Below are 24,117 nucleotides of genomic sequence, written 5' to 3' on the forward strand. Positions count from 1 at the left end.
TAGAGTTAAATTCGGTCCAGTCAATCTTTCAAAACTGTTAGTGGATTAAAATCGAAATAAAATCCTAAAATCTGAATTAAACCGTTCAAAATCTTTTAAACCAAAGAATCGGAGATTTTGTAATTGAGCTTTTTTTTAAAAAAAAAAAATTACAGATAAAAAAAATCTTATTTTTTCTACAACCATGCAAACTTTTAAGTTCAGTCACTTTATTATAATTTTTCTCTCAACCACGCTCCACTATCATTTTGATGTCTCTTTCAAATATAGTCACATTGCCCAACTTATATTGTTTGTCGTCGTTCAACTCGAATTTAATTGAACAACAATAAATAAATTCGAGTTGAACGACGACAAACAATATGAGTTGGGCAATGTGACTATATTTGAAAGAGACATCAAAATGATAGTGGAGCGTGGTTGAGAGAAAAATTATAATAAAGTGACCGAACTTAAAAGTTTGCATGGTTGTAGAAAAAATAAGATTTTTTTTATCTGTAATTTTTTTTAAAAAAAAAAAGCTCAATTACAAAATCTCCGATTCTTTGGTTTAAAAGATTTTGAACGGTTTAATTCGGATTTTAGGATTTTATTTCGATTTTAATCCACTAACAGTTTTGAAAGATTGACTGGACCGAATTTAACTCTAGCTTTCGATCCAATCAATTAAATCGTTCAATTTAAGCCGATTTTTAAAATATTACGAAAACCACTATCGATATTTAAATGAAGGATAATGCTAACTTGTGCCTTATTCTAATAGAAGGAATAATAACTTGAAAATTATACGCTAATTTTAATGAAAATCTAAAATTAATTTTTTATGTGTTTTTTAAGACAAATTTTTTATAAATCGGTTTCTTAACTTTGTTGTGTCCTTGGGATCCAAATTAACATTACCCTTTTAAATAAAAATAACATGAGTATATTAAAAAGTTGAAAAGAAAAACAAGTTTATTAAAAATTAATGAATCAAACTTCCGTTGAGTTTACGTATAAAATTAAATCTCTTATATTTTATCTCGTTTTAATTATAAGTACCGCAATTTCTGTGTTTAAAAATAAATAAATAAATATAAGGGAGGGGATCATTTGACACCAGTGTCAAAGTATTAATTTTGACACTAAATTTTATTTCTTTATTTTTAACAATTCAAAGGTTAAGATATATTTCCTTAAAAAACTCATGTGTTAATTATAAGTGAATGTATCTTAACCTTTAAATTAATAATAATAGACGGATAAGATTTGATGTCAAAATTAAAAAGGGGTAAACAATTCCATGAACGAATAAAATAAAAGTAAGGAATTAAAAAGACTTTTTATTTATTTATTTATTGCTGGTTTGGTGGTGTGTTATTGAATTGGAACACCTTTCTGATATCAGCATTTAATTTCCATAAGTTTCAACGCACGTTGATACAGCCACTTTCTCCACCACAGAGAAAAATAGAATACCAAAAAGAAATGAAAAAAAAAACCGAATCCCTGTCATAATCACAATCCCATTCACCCAACTTCAATTATTTTCTTCTCGATCTGGATCTCCCTCCGTCACACCAACCCGCACTTTCTCGAATATTCACTCCACCTCTCTTTCTGCTCCAATCACTCCGTCATGAGTTCCGGTGACCTCCTCAGCGTCGAACCTCTCGAACTCAAGTTCCCCTGTAGGTTTCTCTCTCCTCCGATCTATTAGACTTTCTCTCTCTAGGGTTTCGAATTTGAACCGCTCATTTTGATTCTGATTTTGATTTTGAATTTGATTTTCTGTTGTAGTTGAGCTCAAGAAGCAGATCTCGTGTTCGCTTCAATTGTCTAATAAGACTGATAGCTATGTAGCTTTCAAGGTATCAACAATTTCGCTTCTGGTTTTTTCCGTTAATTTGAGAATTGTTTGATTTTAGGTTTTAGTTTTAGTTCTCTTGTAAGATCTGTTGATTTTATTGTAGAAATAAGTGTTGTTAAGTTAATGTGATTTCAACTTTAGTTTTTTTTTTGGCGATGGAAATTCGAAATATCGTGTTTATTTTTGTATTTTGAATTTGTTTTAGGTGAAAACAACGAATCCGAAGAAGTATTGTGTTCGTCCAAACACCGGAATTGTGTTGCCAAGATCTACTTGCGATGTTATGGGTACTGATATGATTGATAATTTGATTTTTGTTTTCCACTTGTGTTTTAATGTCGGTCGATTCATAGGTCATGTTTTCTTCTTTGTTTTTATGTAGTTACCATGCAAGCGCAAAAAGAAGCTCCAGCTGATATGCAATGCAAGGATAAGTTTCTTCTTCAGAGTGTAAAAACCAATGATGGTGTTAGTGCGAAGGATATCACTGCAGAAATGGTATGATTAACATGCTAGTTGCTGTTGCGTTTTTGTTTAATTTCTGTTTACGATTATGATGTGTGAAGTTACGAGATTTGTGCCATCGGGATTGCTTAGTTCAACAAGGAGGCAGGGCATGTGGTTGATGAGAGCAAATTGAGAGTGGTGTATGTGTCTCCGCCTCAGCCACCATCTCCGGTACCAGAAGGTTCTGAGGAAGGGTCGTCGCCTAGAGGTTCTGTTTCAGAAAATGGAAATGCCAATGGTCCTGAGTTCGCTCAAGTGGGTTCTTAACTTATCATGTTTTGTTTGAACCTACATTTTTCCATCCAAGGATATCAATTGAGATTACTTTTCTTTCTGGGATATTTCAGGTAACACGGGGATTTTCTGAACGACCTGAGGCTCAAGACAAATCTGCAGAGGTATAGTAAAACAACATCTGTTTTATGTATTTGTTGTTTGTTACACGCACATTGATTTGTAGTTACTAGCTGTATTTATCAACTTCTGTATATTGCTACAATAGAATATGCACATGAATTTTGTAGGACCCTATCACATCCATACATCACCTCTATGCAACAAATCCACCACCAAAACCATAATTTCATAGTCTCTTTGTTTATAATTTTTTTTTAAGTAGCTCGCTCTTTGATATGGGGAGAGAAAGAATGTTGAGTTTGTTATATAGAGTGGATGATAGAGTCATGTGGTATCTTGGAGAATCAATAACTTGGTTATGGGCAGCGATCATTTTGTTCTCTTAAAAGAGCTTCTAAGCAGCAGCAATACTCATTCCTCTGTAATTTCTTCAATTATCTCAATATTACACACTTCTTGTTCATTACTGAGTTTTTCTTTCTTCCATTTATGTGCACCGTTATTTCTGGGTTCCTATAATGTATGACCCGATTTCAGTATCAGTGGGTGTAATTGAACTAGGCTAGGATAGAAGTTACAACGAACAATACAACCCTGATCACATTCGGTGTCTTATCTCTCCCCAGTCATATCCTTACTATATCACAGCTAACTATAAACAGTACAACCCTCAGTATTTCCTTAGTATTTGAAAAACAAGTACTCCTTTTAGTTCTCTTCCCATCCAATTACCATATCTAACTGTGTGAAACAGCACAACCTGTAGCATTCCAGAAACCAGTACTCTCTCTCAAATGAATGCCTTCTCTACTTCCTCTCATCTCATTTAATTCTCTTCCCTGCTAACTCACAACTAACTGTTGATTCGCTGTTCTGTTACACTTTATATCTGCCTTACTTTTAACTTACTGTATGACCTGGGATCCTTTACTTTCCTTCTAATTCTCCTACACATGCCTTCTGATATTCTGATATGTTGGTTCAAACAAAGGGGAGCTGAAAGATTCAATGACATACCCTTATAGCATTTTCCAATATTTAATGTAAGGATCTTTTAGCCAATGGCTCTGGGTGTTTATAAAGACATTCTCTCTATTCAGATGATAGTAGTAAATCGTTTCTTGGGATTTCTTGCTGTCAAAAACTCATTGTTATTAACTCAGTAAATTGTTTACAGTTTTCAAATTTTCCCTTTTCTTTCCCCCCATTTGAATCTATTCGGAATTTTTATTGTTTTTGAACTCTCCAAGCAAATTGTAGTATATGAAGGAGTATAGATGATACTCTTGTCAACTTAGATTACTTGTGCAAAGAGACGGCTTTAAGAAGAAAAAAAAATTTGTTGGGATTGAACTGCTATAGTGGATATTTAGTAACCCTATTCATATAGCTTTAGAGTGTATACTGGTTTCTTGTGCTTACAGTTGCTGCCTGTATTCTAGTTGTGTATGATACTATGATTGTATGTTCCCATAGAACGAGAAAAAGCAGTGTTGTCCAACTTCCAAACATGAGTGTTACAATTTTATTTTCAATCTACAAAAGGTTTATGAAATAACCTCTAGATGCTTTTTGCTCCCAACTTTAAAAGGTGCTTTCTCCAAGTTGGTATAATTTTTTTTCCATACTTTTATCTAGTGATATTCCTAATCATCTTTATTTAGACTTTATCCCTTTGTAAATTGTAATCTTTACATTCTATTAAAATAGGGTCCATACTTTGTGTCTAGTGATTTTCCTAATCATGGTTTTAGTTCTTATAAAGATTCTTTTTCAAATTATTCTTTATTTGGATTTTATCCCTTTGTAATATCTTTACATTCTATTAAAATTGGGTGGACTCAAACTCAATGACTAAAATACAATTCGGGGACTAATTTTAAAAAAAATTACATTTTAAATGGCGCAGTACATATTGAAGCATTTTATATTTTCCTTTGAGATAAAAGCTGATGGATAGTTTCATGGTTTAAATATCCACAAGGGTGTTGTTTACTTGATTTATGATTTTTATCGATACTGGATTAGCATGAAAAATGAAATGGAAATCAAAACGAAAATAGTTGTAGTTATCTGTTTTCTTTTTGATTCGCATGCTGTAACTGTGCCTGTAATTTAGAGTTAGTAGAGTATGGCAACTCTGTTCTGATTACATTTGCTTTATTGCAGGCAAGAGCTCTCATCTCAAGGCTGACTGAAGAAAAGAATACTGCAATTCAACAAATTAGCAAGCTCCGTCAGGAACTGGTGAGGATTCACCATACATATTCTAGATATACTTTTGTTGTTTCATCACTTTATGTTGAGACTTAAGACTAGTTCTGCTATTGTCATCAACCAGTTCTTTCAATATTAGTTATGGACTTGAAACACTTATTGAATGAAAAAGTTTATTACTTGTAGGAGCTGCTGAAACGTGAAGGCAACAAAAATCGTGGTGGAGTGTCATTTATCGTTGTCATATTAATTGGTTTACTTGGCCTAATCATGGGCTATCTCATGAAGAAGACCTAAGGATTTGCAGGATTTGGTTTCACCATAGATTTTTACTTTGTTCCTGACTATTCAAGCAATTGTGATGAAAGTTAAAGTAGATCAATTAATCAGGTGTTGGTTTTTCTTTTTTATTACTCCTTGTATTTTTGGGTGGATAACATTTGAAAGTAGAAAACTTTAGGGGAAGTTGTGGGTCTTTTGTTACTCTTAATGTGAACCGACTCATGCTTTGGGTGACATGCATTCTTTTTGTAACTTAAGAGATAAAGTTTATTGTTTCTTTTGTGGTTCATCTAGTGACTATCTGGTAAAATCAAGTTGTCGATTCAACCACAAGTAACATAAATCTTCAGGGCTTTCTCTCTGGCTGTTTCATTCTGTAACTTTTGTCTTTGACTGTGACTAGTATTGCTTCCTTTCATCTCTATGTGCGTAGCTCCTGTGCCCGTGTTGTTCTCGTATTCTAGTTTGGCAGCCTCTTTTGATTCCATGCAGTTAGTATAGTCTTGCATTGCAATACACTATTAACATAGAACAAATTGAACCTTACAATTTGAATCCTCTAGCTGCTAGGATCTACTTTATGTTACATTTATATTTGCCAAATTGAGCTAAACAGGCAAGCAAGGACCTTGGTTGATTAGTTGCACTCTTCAGGGTGCTGTTTCTAAAGGGTTTATCCTGGAAGTCGCAACGCACCATGAAATCTCCCTTAACAGTTACTTCATGCTTGCGCACATCTATTGTGTACTCTGTCAACCCTGCATTTTAAATTGTGACACAAAGAAGTGAAGTTACCAAAAATTAAACTGGCTTAGTAACCTCTTTAACGAATGATGGTTTAATTATTGAAAAAACAAGTTCAATAGGAATTTTGATCCCTTAATATCAGAGATTCAGAACCGTACTAATTTATTCAATCAAACAAGTTCTTTAATGTTTTAAGTTAACAAATCTTCGTTGCTTTAATACTGATGTTGATACTCTTGATAATCGTTGGGCTAATACCCCAAGGATATGCAGTACCAATTAAGGGGACAGTTGCTCTGCCAAGAAATTGACTCTATTCTGCTGGATGTCTATTTGTATGGTCTATAAATCAACGTGCATTATGTTAAATCACTCTTAAATTATAAAATTAGGATGTTGATGATATGGCAGATTAAAGAATTTCTTGATGAAAGTGTAAGACTACTGTCAACACTACTTTTAATCTCTAATCTATTTATGTAAGTAAATAATGCGATAAGGTCTTGCAAAACCTACATCAGATTTTGGTTAATTAAACAAATAAGGTCGCAACTTTTAACTAACTTATAAAAACAAAACTCACCAGTAATTTTTGATACAACTCTGGAAACTCTTTCTTGGCAACCATTACACCCCATATTTGCTGCTATTACCACAACTTGAAACTGCTCACGAAACATTACAAAATAAATGAAAGCATTGAACTTAACACAACAAAGAAAAGAAGGGGAGAAGAAAACAGGGAAAAAATTGTTTCATAATGGATTTGTATTATTAACAAATTATTCACACAGCAAATGATAAAAAATCAAATGACAAGAGATTGAATTGAAGATAAAGTATTGCACTAATAAACTTACCGTGGGGAGCGTCAAGTTCTCCAAGTATAAAAGAGATTGGTTACCATTTTCAATTCTAGAGGCCATAACTCACATGGTTCGGTTTCTCTCATCTTGTTTTTAAACTTAATGTGTTAGAAGTTGATCTAGTTTGATTAAGTCAAATGTGGATAATTTTTTTCTTAAATTGATCTTGTTTGAATTATTCATCTAACTTGCCATGTAAAGGTTGTTGGCATTACAAACACATTTCTCCTCAAAATAAAATAATACTAATAACATACATATATGCCAAGGATCTAAATAAATAAAATTCAAATATAAGAGATTGGCCTCCTTACAGGTTTAGCACGTTTCGGCAACTACTAAATTCAACTAGCAGACTTTTGGGTTTGGTTTTTACTTGGTCTCCTACTGAAAAATTATGAATTATCTAAATAAATAGAATGTATATGGTATGGTTAGTCTTAAAATAATGCCTTTTATTATTTGAAGTTATAGAGACAGCTAATGGAAGTCTTAAAATACAAGTTATATGTGAGATACCATATATAACTACCAATTATGAGTTATCTAAATATTAAATACTTGTTTAAAATATGCTGTCTCCATCTCTTTTGGTCTTGGTCATAAAGTATTTGTTAGTTGTTGGTTGTGATGCTCCTTAAATATTTTTTACAAGTAGTGGTGGCAAAAACGGGTCCGGTCCGTTGGACATTCTCGTTTTGCTTGCATTTCAGTGTGAGATGGATTAAGATTGAAAATTTCTTTACCCACCTCCCTATGGGGGTCACCCCCAGCGAAAAACCAAAACTACCCCTGCTTCGGAGATTCATCTCCGAAGTTTTTTTTTTTTTTGATTTTTTGTTGACTTCGGAAATGCATCTCCGAAAACACCAATTTTTTGGTGTTTTCGGAGATGCATTTCCAAAGTAAAAAAAATTCAAAATCCGTGCATATTTTCGGAAGTTCATTTCCGAAACTATTGCTGCATATACAAATTTTCCTCCTTCACTATTTCATCATTCTTCTCCAAAACTTCTCAAACCCCTCTCTAAAACTCAATCAATCTCCATCCATTTTTCGCCCTAAAATCAAGTTTCAAACCGTTGATCACGTTAAAGGGAGCATAGAAAGCATCAATTTCAGGTAAACATCACTCATTTCATCCCCAATTTCACTACATTGATTGATAAATTTTATGCTGAAAACTGATATGGTTCGGAAGTTCATTTCCGAAATATATGTTACCTAATATATTTCGGAAATGAACTTCCGAAATATGCCCTGGCAGTTAAAAAAAACAGTTTTGGCCAATTTTGCTAATTTATTCATTTGTTAGGTATGGTGCATCCGGACAACATTGTGCAAGACGATGGAGTATTAGTTCCGGAAATTGTCAACGTTAATAACGATCCGGTTATTGACGTTACTCCCATGATCAATGCGGTCGATGTTCGGCAACATTTTACAAATGATCGGAGTTTCGGTAGTCGCGAACAATTGATTGATTGGGTTCAGAAGAAAGCTAACAAACATGGATTTGGAATTGTTATTTTAAGGTCGGACAACGGAAATAGTAGACGGAAAACTTTCGTTGTTTTGAATTGCAAATGGGGTGGTAGATATGTACAATCAAACCGGGTGCTAAAACACGAGGACACGGGATCGAGAAAGTGCGGGTGTCCGTTTAAGTTGCGTGCTACTCGGAGGGTTGATGAGTTGTGGCGGTTAACCGTAATTTGACGTGTCGTTTGTCCCGCGAAGAGAGGAATGTGATATCGGACCTAACGATAGTCAAAGTGGCGCCTCGCAACATACTTGCCGATTTGAAGCGTAAGAAACCGGATAGCGTTTCAAATATCAAGCAAGTTTACAATGAACGGCACAATCTCAAGGTTTTGAATATGGGCCCTCGGTCGAAAATGCAACAACTTTTGAAACTACTAGGCGATAACAATTATGTTTCAAGCTTCCGAACCTCCGAGGACAGAGTTACGGTGCGTGATATTTTTTGGACTCATCCCGAAAGTATCAAATTATTCAACACATTTCCAACCGTTATTGTCATGGATTCGACGTACAAGACAAACAAGTATAAGCTTCCTCTTCTAGAGATCGTCGGTGTGACCTCGACGGACAAGACTTATTCGGCGGGGTTTGGTTTTTTGGAGTGTGAAAAAGAAGACAACTTTACGTGGGCCTTGGGAATTTGCAAGTCTTTGTTAGTTGATCAAGAGGTTATGCCAAACGTCATTGTCACCGATCGGGACAATGCTTTGATGAATGCGATAGATACCGTCTTCCCGACATCTACCGCTTTACTTTGCCGGTATCACATAACTTGCAACGTGAGAAGCAAGTTGAAACCCGCGGTTGGGACAAAAGATAGGCCGGATGAAAATGGTAAAGTTGTCAAAGCCGGTGTTGTGGTTGATAATTGCAACTGGAGCCTATTTTCGGAAGTTCATTTCCGAAATGTCCCCTGAGGCAGGATAAGGTTTGTTGGACCATCAATGCTCCAATAAGTCTATAAATACTACACACTCTTCTTCATCCTCTTCACACCACAAAACACAAATGACACAAACCTACCCCCACCTAGCATTCGTCTACTTTGAAACCGGCTACCCGATGCCGTTCCAATTTCGCTTCTCGCGCGACACGCCGTTTGCGGAGTTGATACCGTCGCTCAACACGCTTTTGCGCTATCCCGAGAATCGAAAGGTTGTCAAGCTCGAGTACCGCTCGCCATCGCTTAACGACGAGGGAGGCATTAAGTTCACACCTTTTGAGATCAAGAACGACGAAGATTTAGCGGTTTTGTGGACAATGTTCGACCGATTTTCTTCGAAAGGCCCGATCGAGTTGGACGCGAAACTTCAAAGATCGGCGGACGACGTTATCAAAATGTTGACTCATCCCCACCTACCCGTGTTCAACAATATGTAACTTTAATTTTCAGTAATATTATCGTTGTAATGTTCACCCGATTAAATAAAGCGAATCGTTGTTGTTTTTCATTTTGATTCTGTCCAGACATAAATTCGGATGTTCATTTCCGAATTCCCTCAAGGGGGGTGCGTTCGGATATGAACTTCCGAAACACCACATTTTTCTGAAAAGTAACTTTATTTCGGAGATATATCTCCGAAATCAATATTTTATATTAAAAAAAACACGTTTTCGGAGATATATTTCCGAAAACACTTTTTTTACAAAAAAAAGTACCTTTTCGGAAATGAACTTCCGAAACAAGGGGTAGTGTGGTAAATTCACCAGGGGTGAGCAAGAAGGTTAGGAGGTGGGTGAAGAAATTTTCTTAAAATTTTAGGTCTTCACTCTTTAATGTGATCATTCTGTTCCGTCTCGTTTTTTTATACGGGCTTTTATGTGCATGAAAATTAACATAATTTTTTATATTTTTATATTAAAAAGTGTTGTGCCCGCGGATTTAGTCCGCCTTCACTTTTTTGTAGGACGAATTAAGATTTTATGTCCGCACCCTTAACTATGTCCATCCCGCTCCACCCCATTTTTTTGTGAACTTTTACATGACGGATCTAAATGGGATGGACATGCGTGTTTGCCATCCTACTTACAAGTGACATCAATGTTCTCGTTCGACTCCGTGCGGATAACAAAAATGAAATTATGAAGTTTGAATCAAATCAAATATAAGAGGTGAGAAATTCACAGTTAAAAAGATATTATCATGTAAAATGTTTTATTCATTTATCTTATTTATTGAGATCAAATTCTATTTTTTTTTTTAAATTTAATTACATTTGACCGTTGTATTTATTTTTAATTTTGTTATCAAAAGGATTTTAAAATATCTAAAAAATTGATTTAATCTTTTAATTTGATTTATCACCATAAATATCATTATTTTAATTTAATCATAAAATCTAAAAATACTTTATCTTAAATAATAATTTTTAAAACAAAAATAAAATTACAATGCGATAAGACATCCTATAATATTTAATTTTATACGAATTTTAATATTTTAGTACAAATTCATTAAAATAATCGAAATCTCACTTTCTTTAAAAAGAAAATTTTACAAACCCTCATTAATAAAAAAAACTAATTTTATAAATAAAAAAATAAAACCTAAATTAAAAACAAGTCAATTTTTTTTTGTTGGTTGACTACACTATACCACCATGGTTAAAAATAATAATTATTTTTCTTATGATTTTCGAATATAGTTTTTTTTTTTTTAATTTTTAAAATATTGCTATTTTTATGTTAGATAAAGAATATTGTTGCTAAGTTTTATTATAGTAATTTTTCTAGTCAATCAAATTTTCCATTTTCATAAAGTAAATAAAGTGTAAAGCTAACTATATAACTTTTAGGAAATAAAATTTTAAGTATTCTGGGTCGTTCACAAGACCCAAGATAGAAAATTGATACAATGGAGGTAATAAAGTGCCCATAACAAGTATACCATTTTTTTAATGAAAACAAATAATTTTACATACGAAAGTTGTGTAGACCGTCTATATCAATGTGATAAATGTCTGTGATCCACACCTCACTCCATGATTAGCATTATTAATTGTTTCTCCTATGCAAGAGAGAAAACACGTTATTTTTCAAGTATTCAAATCCATTATCACTCACACAACTTTCTCATTCTTTTATTGATTTGGGCGTTGAAATGCTAACTTTTCAGGTCATCCCTCTCTCAACCACATCAGAAGCTCAATACCACTGCAACAAGGTTTGCTTCCTCATTTACCAAAATATTTTGGTTCCACTATAGAACATTGACGCAGTATGTGAGAATCAAAATCTGATTCCCGCATATTTTCACATTCAATTCTCCTCTGTTAGAAGACAAATCTATTTTGTTAGAAGTTCATATCTCCTCCATAAGACTATTAGATCTTCTATATTAGAAGTTCAAATATTTGTTTCCTAATCAGTTACTCAAATCTCAACTTCCTTTCCATCAAATCCTTTATTAAATCCATCAACTATAAACGGTAGGATTCCACCACTGCTACTTAAGTTGTCGAAGATTCATTTCTTCTTCCTTAAATAGTGGACGATATAGTATTAGTAACATCCTCATCCAATCCTTCACAACCATATCATGTTCAACCTAACACAAGCCATGCAATATTCCAAACTCATATCATGTTCATCAAGGTGGGCCTTCACATAAAACTCCAGCATTACCTATAATTCTTAGAAAGAAGCGCTCCCCGGTTTTCAACTATTACAAGCTAACCTCGAAATGTAAGGAGCCATTGATATTATGAATAGTGTCTACAATGTGGTACAACAATATGATTCACAATTCCTAGATGCAAGGATGTTTAAAATCATAGAGAGCTTACAACATGTTAATCCGAAGAACAATATTATGTAGGAAGCACCCTCTTAAATAAATCAAGCCGCCAACCCTGAGTCAACCTCCATCAGAGCGGCTACGCCATGAAAAGAAGCTTTAAGGTCACCAGGTTGCAACCACTACTACAAAAGATACTAGACTTCTTCTCACAATCCTAATGGGGGAAGAGGTAACCAGACTCCCCTAGAGGTCCATCGTCCTCGTAGGAGGAAAAGGTATGAACAAAATGCTCTGAACCTGGAGCAGAAGAGAAATCATATGACTGCTCGCATCCTTGATAGAAGAATTCTGAGGTCATTAGAGAAACCTCACGAGCTTCAAAGCTACAATGTGATCGAGGATCCAAATGAACACGCCAAGCACATGGATGACCGACTGTACTACTACCATGCCCTTGGGGCAGTAAAGTGCAAGCTCTTTACATTTAATTTAAAGGAATCATCAATGACTTAGTTAAGTACCCTCCACGATGGGAGCATATACTCTTATAATTATCTGTGTGAATATTTCACCGTCTACTTCATAGCCCGTACGAGGTAACCCACAACGATGGCCGTACTTAGTGGGAAAACTCAAGGGAAAAAAGAAACCATGTGCAAATACATTCACCGCTTCACCAATGTGACGGTAGTTATGGGGGGAGCAAATGAGAAATTGAAGTATTGGGTTTCTGAAAGGAGCTTGAGGCCGGATTGCATGTTCTAGGAGAAACTAGGGCTCAAGGAAGCCCATAGCCTAAAAGATTTGTTGAGCAGGGCACAACCTTACACTAACTACAAAGAAAATCTCTTGGCCATAATAAGCGACATAAAGAATAAGGTGAATGTGGGCCCTGGTCAAGATTTGAAACTTACAATCCCAAGAATACCTCTAGGGAGAAAATCTTTAAAAAAAAGCGTGGATTCAAAATTCAAGGAAGTCGGGACCAGAAACCCATATCTGATCAGGGAATCATCTTGGAAAGATAAGTCCAACTAATGTTGTTTCCATAAGAGTAATGACCATAACACGAACGATTGCACCAAACTGAAAGATGCAATAGAAGGGCTGATCAAAAAAGGGAACTTGTAAGAGTACATCGTAGATAACAAAAGAGGCCGTGAAGTTCACCGAAGAAGCATTCCCCTAGAGGGAAAAATTCCCCAAAAAAAATCGTCGGTACTGTTACTAGAGCTAAGGGGAAGGATACCAGTAGAGAAGAAGAAGAAGAATTACATTAAGGAAAGCTCCAATACATCACTTCCATCACTAATATTGTCCAAAGAGCAAGGAATCCCTCTAAAGGTTGGATGAAGAAAAAGATTGCCAAGTTGATGACCATTAACAAGAAAAGGGAGACAGTTCAATTGAGGTTCCGGTGATGATAAGATTTGTCCTACTTAGGGATAAATAAGATCTACAATGCTGTACAACAATCCAAAAGGAAGGAAAAAGCAAAGCTATTGAGATTAATGTAGCTTCCCTGACAGGCGATTGTGAGACATGTCTATTCTCCCCTACATGTAAGGAGGAACATCCTGGTCAGATGTTTGTGTGTCTCCAGCAAAAGTAAAGTCAAAGCCAACAACCATATCCCTGGTGGTTAATAAGCAATGGCTACACCACTTGTTTAATTTTATTTCAATCTTAAAGTAAAAATATTAACACACTACTATAATGTACAATGATGTACCACCAAAGAAAAAAAATAATTTGCACTAAACTATATCTTTTTCTTGTGCTTATAAAAGATAATGATGAGTATGGGGTACAACTAAATTGATCTAATACCCATCACAAAGACTCAGGGGTACTTTCATAAAAGCCACAAATGAACACACACAAATAAAGTAATCCACAAAGTGGGAAATACCGTATCACCTTCCACTTGGAAGCTAGCCACTCTAGAGGCAGTGGTGAGTATGTCATACATCAACCTCGAACCAGGTTTTCACTTAAGGGTAGGGAAGAGGTATTTATCATTGGCCGAACATGGTCCCAAAAGATGTCCAATAAAACTTCGAGCACCTCCTCAGAGGAAATAATACGGCTAAAGAAACAAGCTTAGGACTCAAAGCAATACCACATAAAGAAGTAAAACGCTGGTAAATGAAAAAAGGGAAATTCAAGTTACATGACAAGAATGAAAAAGGTTACTTATTCATTGAAACATGACTAATCCACCAAAGAAACCACCTTGCCCTCTTCAATATGTTGGTTAAGATGAACTTACTCTTGAGAGATTGACCAGTGGGATAGAATTCTCGACCTAATTATATGGCAAACCCTCGCTCCACATAGCAGAGACAAGAGCTTGGAGGAAATCGTTATAGGTCATTCGTAAGGTCCAAAGCAAAAGGCCTAATTATATGGATGAGGCAGTAAAACGCGCAAAACATGTATGCCATTTCTTCCTTGAAAAATAGACAATTCCACCTACTTGAACTTTGCTAACCTTCCAGAGCAATTTGATGGCTGACCCTGAATCACACTTCACTCCATAATTACCATTGTTAAGCATTTATCCTATTTAATTGGGAAGGCACACAATTTCTCAAGTATTCAAATCCATTATCATTCATACAACTATTCACATTCTCTTACTGATTTGGACGTTGGAGTGCTAACCTTGCAACTTGCAAGTCATCCCCCTATCTGTCGCATCAGAAACTCACGACCACCGCAACAAGTTGTGCTTCCTCGTTTATCGATCAATTTCTATTCCACTACAAAATCGTAAGGTATTATGCTGTAACCAAGGTGTTCGTAGTCAGGTTTTTACCTTGACTCATTTTGTCCAGGTAAAATGGAAACGTAAAATGGAAACATAAAATCATAGAGTTTATCTCATATTTAAATAATATTAATTTTATATACACGAAATATGCATATACTTATATAGTATTATAATAATGCATCAATAATTTAAAATTTAAACTAAATTATAAAGAAAATATATATTAATAGCATGTTTGGATGCACAGTGGATCCCCAAAAGCACAGTGAGTTTTACGGCAAAATAGAGGCTACGTTTTGTTGCTTCTCATTTTCATAGTGGGATGGCTTTGAAACGCACGTCTGGTGTTCCCACCACCAAACCAAACAAACACTAAATCACTTTAATAAAGTGTAATATCCTTAAATTTGTATCAAACTACATAAATTACCCATCAAATTATAAAAAGTAACATTCAAAAGATTATCCAAAAAACAAGAGTATCATAAGTTTCTCAAATTCAAAAAAGTAAATGTTTTCATCTTCTTCTTTAACTTAATTGAAAGTTTAATCCTTATACAACATCATATTCATCAATGTCATCATCTTCAACTTGATCAAGTTCATCTCCAGTTGATAAATATTCTTTAAATTTATGGGCCAAAATATAAAATGTGCTTTATAAAATTTGACAAAAAAGATAAAATTGGGTCAAAGAAAAAAATCCAACGATTCTACATAATTTTAGAGTGATTTAAATCGTTTAATATCATCCCAAAATACAATTTTACATAGAAACATTTTCACATGCAATTTAATACGAAATCTTAACATAAAAACGTGAAATTTATAGATTTTAGATTTTAATAGAATTTTAATGACCTTAACAAAACAACCTTAATCATCCCTCATAAATATTCAACAATATTATTTAATTTTTACAAAATAAAATATTACTTGAATTTGCATTTAAATATTATTTAAATCAGTTTAAATTTAAACACTAATATAATGATTAAAATAAACTAGAAAATTTATTTATAAAATATAGTAAAAAATAGTCAATAATATTTGTTTAGTTAAAGAAAATGTTTACTAACAATTCCATTCGGTTTGAAATTCAAAATCAACATATTGAATCAATAATTATGTTCAGTCTAGTTCTAAAATAATGTGTACTAGTAGAATTTCGGTTCGGTTAAAATTTAGAATTTTTAACATAAATTCATTACTCTTCATTCCCCTTTGTATTTCTTCTGCTCATCTTCATAGCACTTGGTGATCATGCATTCAAACATATTATGTTTCACAAATGGGAGTAGGAATCTGAGGAAATTTATTAGAATAATTGTTTCATTCTCAAAAAACAGCAAGAGGGGTTGAACGAGGAATGGTTCTACCTGTTGTTTCAGGTTTCCTTCTTGGTTGGACAGTGCGATGAATGGTTCAATGTATCATCTCTCCAACTAAAATTATGCAAGGAACGTGATCATTTAATTACCTCTTTGGCATGTCCTCAGCAATTGAAAATTATGTTTTGAATTAAATAGAGCCAAGCAAGGTTTTTAAAAACTGTTCACGACTGCAGAATTCGCAATATCTATACCGATCAAAATCGCAAAAGCCTTTACACAAATATTGTTATTTAAAACCTCAATATTTTCATAAAGTATTAAACAATCAAATGCTGTTATTCTAAACCTTGATATTTTCATAAAGTATTAAACAATCAAACATATATCAGCATATTGTTGAAAACAATCAAACATATATCAGCATATTGTTGAAAACAATCTTATTGATCTTTCATTATTCAGAAGAGAAGATACAGTTTTTGAAAGACATGTTCATCTTACTACTACAATACTACTATCTGAGTAAAAAAATTCATTATTACTCTAAATTGATATCGTACTTGCTAATGGGAATAATAATAACTGAATTCTATTTAACACCTGAACAATAGGAAGAAACCATGGTAGGATTTTGCTAATAATAACTTAATTCTATTTAACACCTGAACAATAGGAAGAAGAATTCTATTTAACACCTGAACAATAGGAAGAAACCAGAGTAGGATTTTGGCATAAGTTTGAGTATAACTATATGTTGTAAAGATGAGGCCCGAGAGAAAGGAGAAAGAATCAAAGGGAACAGAAGATAAATGCTTGCATAAATTTGCTATAAATTTCTCAAGAATGTAGCAGCACGATTCTCATATGAGGAAGGACAAATCATCAAATCCTGGGAGATCACAAAGTGCAAGACCCTCGACTCAATCATCGCCTGTAAAATCATAAAATATGATCGTTCATCAAAGAAAGTAATGAAGACAAATAAATCAATCCACTTGTTAATTCAAAAAACCGGCTTTAGCATGCAATTTTCAAGTGTTGTCAATATGGGGCCAACATCTTATACTTTTATACTTAATTTTTATTTGTGCATGTTGAAAACTAGCTTTGCCTTGATTCACATGTGTGTATCCATAAATTCTGAGTCTAAAAATAGATGCATTAGTTATGTATATATGTTATATCAACGAACAGGGCCGGCCCTGGGCCCGGGCAAGCAGGCCCACAGCCCAGGGCCTTAAAAAAATGAGGGCCTCAATTTTGAGAGGTGTGGTTAAGAATTTATATTATTGAAATAATAAATATAGTGCTTTTAGCGAAACTAAAAGACAATTGGTTACTTCTAGCCTAGCGGTTAAGCCATTTTTATTGGAATTCCGTGTTTCTGGTTCGATACTAAGTGGCCACACAAATTTTTAATATTTTTTTTAGAAGAGTACTTCAATCTTTCTTAAAAAAAGCCCCACAGATTTAATTAGTATTATTTTTACAAGAGTACTTCAATCTTTCTTAAAAAGACCTCACAGATTTAATTAGTATTCTTTTACAAGAATATTTATACTTCAATCTTTCTTAAAAAAGATAAACTTACTTATTTATACTCAGTAATTGAATTTCCATAAATTTCACTAGGTTCCAGTCAAATATTTTAGGCGGGATTTTGGTCTAAAGTTGGCGCCTAAACATGTATCCTGTTTTAATATATTAATTAAAGATATTTAAAAGTTTGTCATACAATTAGCTCATTTATTATTAAATTTTTATGATGAAATCAAATTTATTATCGGTTAGACTTAAACTTTTTATCAGTTAGACTTAGAAATTGAAGGAGTTAACACACTTAAAAGATTCTCATTCTTAATTCAATTAATCATATTTTGATTTTGATTTCTTTAAAGGTTTGCATATGACTTCTTATCTGCATTGAAATTCTTTTATTGTTAAAAACAACCAAGACTTCATATTTTTGATATTATCTCCGAGATTCTTCTTCATTTTGGAGGCGATTAAAACTTTATAATTTTGTTAGGGGTCCATTTTTTTATTTGCCGTGGACCTCTAAAAAGTCGGGACCGGCCCTGTCAACGAATTTGCTACTCTTTGTCTTCTACTTCTAGTATTAGAGGATTATGCATCCAAAAGTAGAATTCTATATTGCCACTTTGCATTAAAACTGTAACACTGCAGAACCAAACTTAAACACACGTGCTATCAATCGCAGATTGCAGAAAATAGCAGTTTGCGCAAATTATGTTGCACAATCACAATATAGTGCAGCATTGACAGCTATTTCACAACACTTTGTACTGAATAGTGGATTACAAATTACAAGAGCAATTTATTCAGATTCTGCTATGCCATAGTTCTGCTATTTGACAACACTGATAACAATCAAATAAGTTCTAGTTCAGATAACTGCCAAGAAAGAACTCAAACAGAGTTACTAGTCCCGGATAGCGGAGCGGAGCGGCCGACCCCAAAAATGGGATAGCGGGATAACCGCTTTTTGACTATTTTTTAGACTAATTATATGAATAATCTATTAAACATATGTAAAACCAAACAAAGAGGAATAGAGTTATTAAATGAATATTACTTAAATAAACATAGGTAATGAAAACATATATATAATCAAACCAGATTTATTTATTTTAAGGGTAAATCTGGGTTTTGGCGTTCAAAACAGTTCAAACCCGCTCGGGCTGGGAAGCGCCCCGTTCCCGCTAAACATCAAATAGCGGAGGGTCACTGCTCCGGGCCAATATCCTGGGATAGCGCCGATTGCGGCCGCTATTGATAACTATGCTCAAACATGATGAAGAAAAGTAAATCACAACCAACATAAATCAATTTTGTAACAGCCCATATTTAATAAATAGCTTTGTGAAAGAAAACAAAACATCCTTAATCAACTAGATTCATTTATCTTCCCTTACATATCTCCCTAATCTGTTGCAAATTTGTTATCACTTCAAATATCAAAATCAATCATGAAGGACTTGAGGTAAACACAAATCAAAAGAAGAAGAAAAATAATTCAATTTTACCTGTAGTATCTGCTACTGCCATAAGGCTCGACCCGACTTTGCTGCTTCGGATGTCTCAAAGCCATCTCCCTTTCCTTCTCTTTCTTCTCCCTTTTCAGCCTTTCTTCCCTCAACTCCTCCAACGTCTTCTTCCTTTTTTCACCCTTCCTACCACCACTATTTTCACCATTCACACCACCTTCATCATCACCACCAACATCATTCTGTTTCTGCTTTTGAGCATACCAAGGCAACTGAACCCCTTTCCCTGCAACCCCATAACCCAACCTATATTTCTCATCTTCAGGCCCAACAGCACGAATGGAGGGCTCTCCTTGCTCTTTCGGCAACTTCAACTTCTTAGTCTTCTTCTTCATCTCCTCTTTCTCATCAACATACTCTCTCTTCGGCAATCGAATCGGATCAAAAATCTTAATCCCCTCAAACAGGTTAATATGACCTAAATCACCAGCTTCCACTACAGCTTCAACTTCTGGTTCAGGTTTAGATTCCGGTTCTGGTTCAGGTTCAGATTCACGAGGCTGAATAGTCGGTGCCAAACCTCGCGAGGTACGGAGGCGTTCGAGACGGACCTCGGTGTCGCGTTTTCGCGATTGTTCGCGTTTAAGCTGTTCCTCTCTGGCGGCTTCTTCCTCATCTTTGCGGACTTTTTCCCGATTATCGAAATTGTAAACGTTCCAACGTTTCTGAGGAAGGATGTTCAAACCGCCATGACCACCCATTTTTCAAGTATTTTATGATTCAAACCTACTATAGGAACAAAATCACAATTTGGAAAACTGAAAGGATGAAGAATATTATTGGACGCTACGAGTATCGATTTCGGAGATGGTGATTTGAAATAGGACGAATTTGCGATATCTTGTTTGTGTATATCTCTGCGAGCCCTAATCTGACGAAGGAACAAGACGATGGCTTAGAGTGAAAATATCCGTCCGATCTAAACTATGCGGTTGTGATTATTTTACTATGTAAAATCAAATTTGAAATGATAACCGTTCGATTACAAATCAACAGTCAATATTTAAAATAATATGCTTTATATTTTTTAGGATTTTGAAGTTGGGGAATCTTAGGGATGTCAATGGGGCGGGGCGGCGACGGGATACATTCCCATCACAATCCCCGCCCTCGAAGTTATTCCCCATCGCCGCTTCACGTTCCCGCTACGGGGGAAATTTTCTCCCCCATCCTCGTCCCCGCGGATCCCCAAAGTTCATGTGGAGATCCATAAACATGATTTTTTGTTTGTTATTTTAAATCAAATTAATATTAAAAGCTTTAAAAACTAACCACAAAAAATTTAAAAATTATTCCTTTATGATAAATATATTGCTTTAACAATATTTAATCTATAATATTGAGTGTCATGACCACAAAAATTTCAAACTAAAAAAATATTCAAATAATAATTTAGATCTCACTCATTTACTAACAAGACATATATATTTTAAATTTTTGTATAAGATTAATTCTATGAAATGAAAAATAAACTTACATAATAATTTATAATTATACATAATTAAGGACATTATGCTATTTTAGGCGGGGCAGGGACTCCACGGAGCGGGGGATATTTACGTTACCCCCGTCCCCGAAGTGCCTTCGGGGAGACTTTGTTCCCCGTCCCCGTGGGGAGAAAATTCTCCGGCTTTGGGGCCTCAAACGAGGAATCTCCACAGGGATCCCCACTAACAGAGACAAGTTGACATCCCTAGGGAACCTCATATAAATTCAAATATTGATTTTGTTTTTTAATCAATAGTAAATTTTAAAAAATATATTCAGTTAACTAACTATATTTAATCGCTGTGATTTTTGTGTTATAATTTTTAATTTAAAATAAATTTTAAATTTATATCTTTTAAAATATTTTTATAATAAGACTAAAATATTGTAATAAATTAAACTTTGAATCTGTTATTGATATATAAGAAAATGATATAGCTATTATGGTGTATATTTTTCTATTAAAATTGTTTAAGAAAACATAAATAAATTAAAAAATATAGGAAAACTGATTGTTGTAATATTCAACATAAAAAATGAAACACACTTGTCCATTATATCAATTTAATTTAGTAGAGAATACTTTCGAAGGAATGTAATAAATACAATAACACCGATATACACTATCACCGCTCAGTACCAAAACAACTAAAATCCCACATATACAATAAAATATATAGGATAAAAATTGTATAAAAAAATTTTGAGGAACTTATATTGTATTTGAGTTTTTGCAATGTGATTTTAATATCAAATGTTAAAATTAATAATTGACTTGTCATAAAAGTATTTTTTGTTTAAGATAATATCATCAAAGAGTCGTATAACATTTTGAAATTAAAATTATTTTAGATATATTATATAGAAAAGATGTGTGAAATTTCTTTTATAATTTTATTAGTTAAAAAATAATTGCAAGAGAAATAAAAATATTATTTTATAAGTTTTTATGAGAATATGTAAGTAATTATTAGGTTAATATATTTTAAGATTTTTAATTTTATAATTAAGAAATTATTGCAAGAAAAATATAAATATTATTTTATAAGTTTTATTAAAATATACAAGTAGTTATTAGATTAATATATATTTTTGCATTTTTTAAGATTCGAACTCGTGATCTCAAATAGAGATTCCATGTGATTTTAAAAAATAAAGATAAATTTACTACATGCAGAATAATCGAATATCTGCGAGGATTTGCATTCAACTTGAGTATATAACAAGAAGGTTCATTTTGGAAAGGTAACAATGGTATGTAGATTCATTTGGTTGGATCACACATAATCACTCAACTAAAAAAACACGGAGGCTTAGGTGTGAGATCTACTAAAGCATAACACTACAATGCTTGGTAAATTGGCACGAGATTGTACTTGCAAAAGTATAATGAGGATGACACAGGTGATCGTATGAGAGTTTGATACCGCATTCATCCTTTAACTTTAGAGGTTGGGATATTTATAAATAACATTATGTGGTTCTTTTACCACTATGCCACATATATGAACTTCAAATACCAGAATGCCACGAACTGAAAAAAAAAATACGAAAATGTCACACTTCCAATTCAGGTCCGGCCAGGCCTTGGACGGACTGGAAAAGATTTTTTTTTGCTAGTTGGGGTCCGGCCAGGGGTGGGCCAGACGCAATCTAGACCCTTTTTTATTTTATTTTAATTGATTTAAATGAATTATTAATTACAATAATTATTTTTTTATTATATTTAATGATTAAAATATAATAAAAAATTAAAATAAATAATATAATCAATAAAAAGATAATTATTTGCTAATATTTATTTTAAATCATTAAATATAATAAAAAAATAATTATTGTAATTAATAATTCATTTAAATCAATTAAAAAAAAAAGGGTCTAGTTTGCGTCCGGCCCACCCCTGGCCGGACTCCAACTAGCAAAAGAAAACCTTTTCCAGTCCGTCCAAGGCCTGGCCGGACTTGAACTGGAAGTGTGACATTTTGGTATTTTTTTTTTCAGTTCGTGGCATTCTGATATTTGAATTTCATATATGTGGCATCATGGTGGTAAAAAAATTACATTATGGGTTGGATCATAGAAAAGAAACATTTTCCTTCAACTTTCCAACAAGTAGAACTGGAAGCAGTTCTTCCTCCTAGAATAGAGCAGTGGTTTCCTCTTTTGCAAACATTACTAAAATTCAATGTAGTTAAAATCGAGATCCTATGCAAGATTAGAGAGAGGCCAGAGATCGTGAATTACTGTATCATAACACGGATAGTAAGATTTTACCAATTTCACAAACTCAATATTGCATATATATTTATATAAAAACATAATTTAGTAAAAAAAAATCAAATAAGAGCATAAAACTAAAAATAAAAATTTATATAAAAAATTTCAAATGTCTTAAAAATGAATAAAAATAGATCATGCTAATGAGTGTCCTCGGACCACTCTTTAAAGATTCCAATTAAAAAAATATCTTTTTAAAAATTCAAATATTTTAATTTCTGATACATTAAATATACACATTTCAAAAAATAATTAACTTTTTAAACTCTTAAAGAGTGTCTCTAAATCACTCGTTAGTATTTTCTATAAAAATAAAAAAAAGTGACGTATCAGAGTATATTTAAATTTCAAAAACTTTAATATACATGAAATGAATATGGAATACAAAGGATTTAATTATAATATACAAAAGATCTGATTGTATTGAATAAGTTATGTGGCTTAGTGAATTAATACGTTTAGTGGATATATTGGGAAGTTAAAAAAAAAAACTCTTGGGAAGGTTTTAAAAAATTGATTAGAATTTAATTGGAATAAAGTGTGAGAAACAAATGTTGCACATGTTACAGCAAAAAAAATCCTTTAGAACTGCAACGGCAAGAACGACGATCTTATCATTCCAACTGTTTTTTACACTACGATCTCATTGTTCCCACCTAAATATGATTTTTTGCCTTCACAAGATCGCCCAAGCCCATCAAGATTACAAAATTGTATGATCTAACGATTGGGATCAGGATTTTGACTATCATGCCAAAAACGACCCTTTTAAGACACATCATATGTCACGTATTGAAAGGATAGACAAGGAATAAACAGGGATTGAGGTCGTGTGACCTAAGCTACGGTCGGGTGACATGGGATCACGTCCGGCCGGTTCCTCTAACAACCCTTGCACAACTCCTATAGACAGACTGATCACACCATGAGTTGCTTCCCTTTAGAGCCCAATAAAGTTATCTCAATCCACTGTCCCTTAAGTACGAGAGTTGTAAAAGTGAAGTGATTAAGTTGGATGCACGATGGTCTCTTTGAAACTTGAGGAGACGAGTCCCTCGATTGAGG

The 24,117-nt window shown here is 33.6% G+C and overlaps 3 protein-coding genes and 1 non-coding gene across 4 annotated transcripts; 1 reads left to right on the forward strand and 3 right to left on the reverse strand.

The window, feature by feature from the left end:
* The first annotated feature begins 1,384 nt into the window (after positions 1-1,384).
* Positions 1,385-5,501, forward strand: LOC131637854 (vesicle-associated protein 1-2-like). Its single transcript, XM_058908425.1, has 8 exons — positions 1,385-1,670; positions 1,780-1,850; positions 2,055-2,136; positions 2,232-2,347; positions 2,447-2,611; positions 2,704-2,754; positions 4,883-4,960; positions 5,117-5,501. The coding sequence occupies exons 1-8, from the start codon at positions 1,619-1,621 to the stop codon at positions 5,225-5,227; spliced, it is 726 nt and encodes a 241-aa protein (XP_058764408.1). The 5' UTR covers positions 1,385-1,618; the 3' UTR covers positions 5,228-5,501.
* LOC131637863 (uncharacterized) lies at positions 4,815-6,961 on the reverse strand. Its single transcript, XM_058908433.1, has 3 exons — positions 6,820-6,961; positions 6,543-6,624; positions 4,815-5,970 (listed from the first exon to the last, which is right to left on the reverse strand). Exons 1-3 carry the CDS (start codon positions 6,883-6,885, stop codon positions 5,786-5,788), a joined length of 333 nt encoding a protein of 110 aa, XP_058764416.1. The 5' UTR covers positions 6,886-6,961; the 3' UTR covers positions 4,815-5,785.
* A 9,831-nt stretch (positions 6,962-16,792) lies between these two features.
* Positions 16,793-20,173, reverse strand: LOC131637869 (uncharacterized). Its single transcript, XM_058908439.1, has 2 exons — positions 19,267-20,173; positions 16,793-17,150 (listed from the first exon to the last, which is right to left on the reverse strand). Exons 1-2 carry the CDS (start codon positions 19,986-19,988, stop codon positions 17,144-17,146), a joined length of 729 nt encoding a protein of 242 aa, XP_058764422.1. The 5' UTR covers positions 19,989-20,173; the 3' UTR covers positions 16,793-17,143.
* A 1,097-nt stretch (positions 20,174-21,270) lies between these two features.
* LOC131645569 (small nucleolar RNA snoR135) lies at positions 21,271-21,411 on the reverse strand. Its single transcript, XR_009297171.1, has one exon. It is a non-coding gene; the product is annotated as a small nucleolar RNA snoR135 (small nucleolar RNA).
* Positions 21,412-24,117: the final 2,706 nt, after the last annotated feature.

This window comes from Vicia villosa, linkage group LG1 (genome assembly GCF_029867415.1).
Source record: "Vicia villosa cultivar HV-30 ecotype Madison, WI linkage group LG1, Vvil1.0, whole genome shotgun sequence".
In the NCBI taxonomy this organism is placed as follows: Eukaryota; Viridiplantae; Streptophyta; class Magnoliopsida; order Fabales; family Fabaceae; genus Vicia; species Vicia villosa.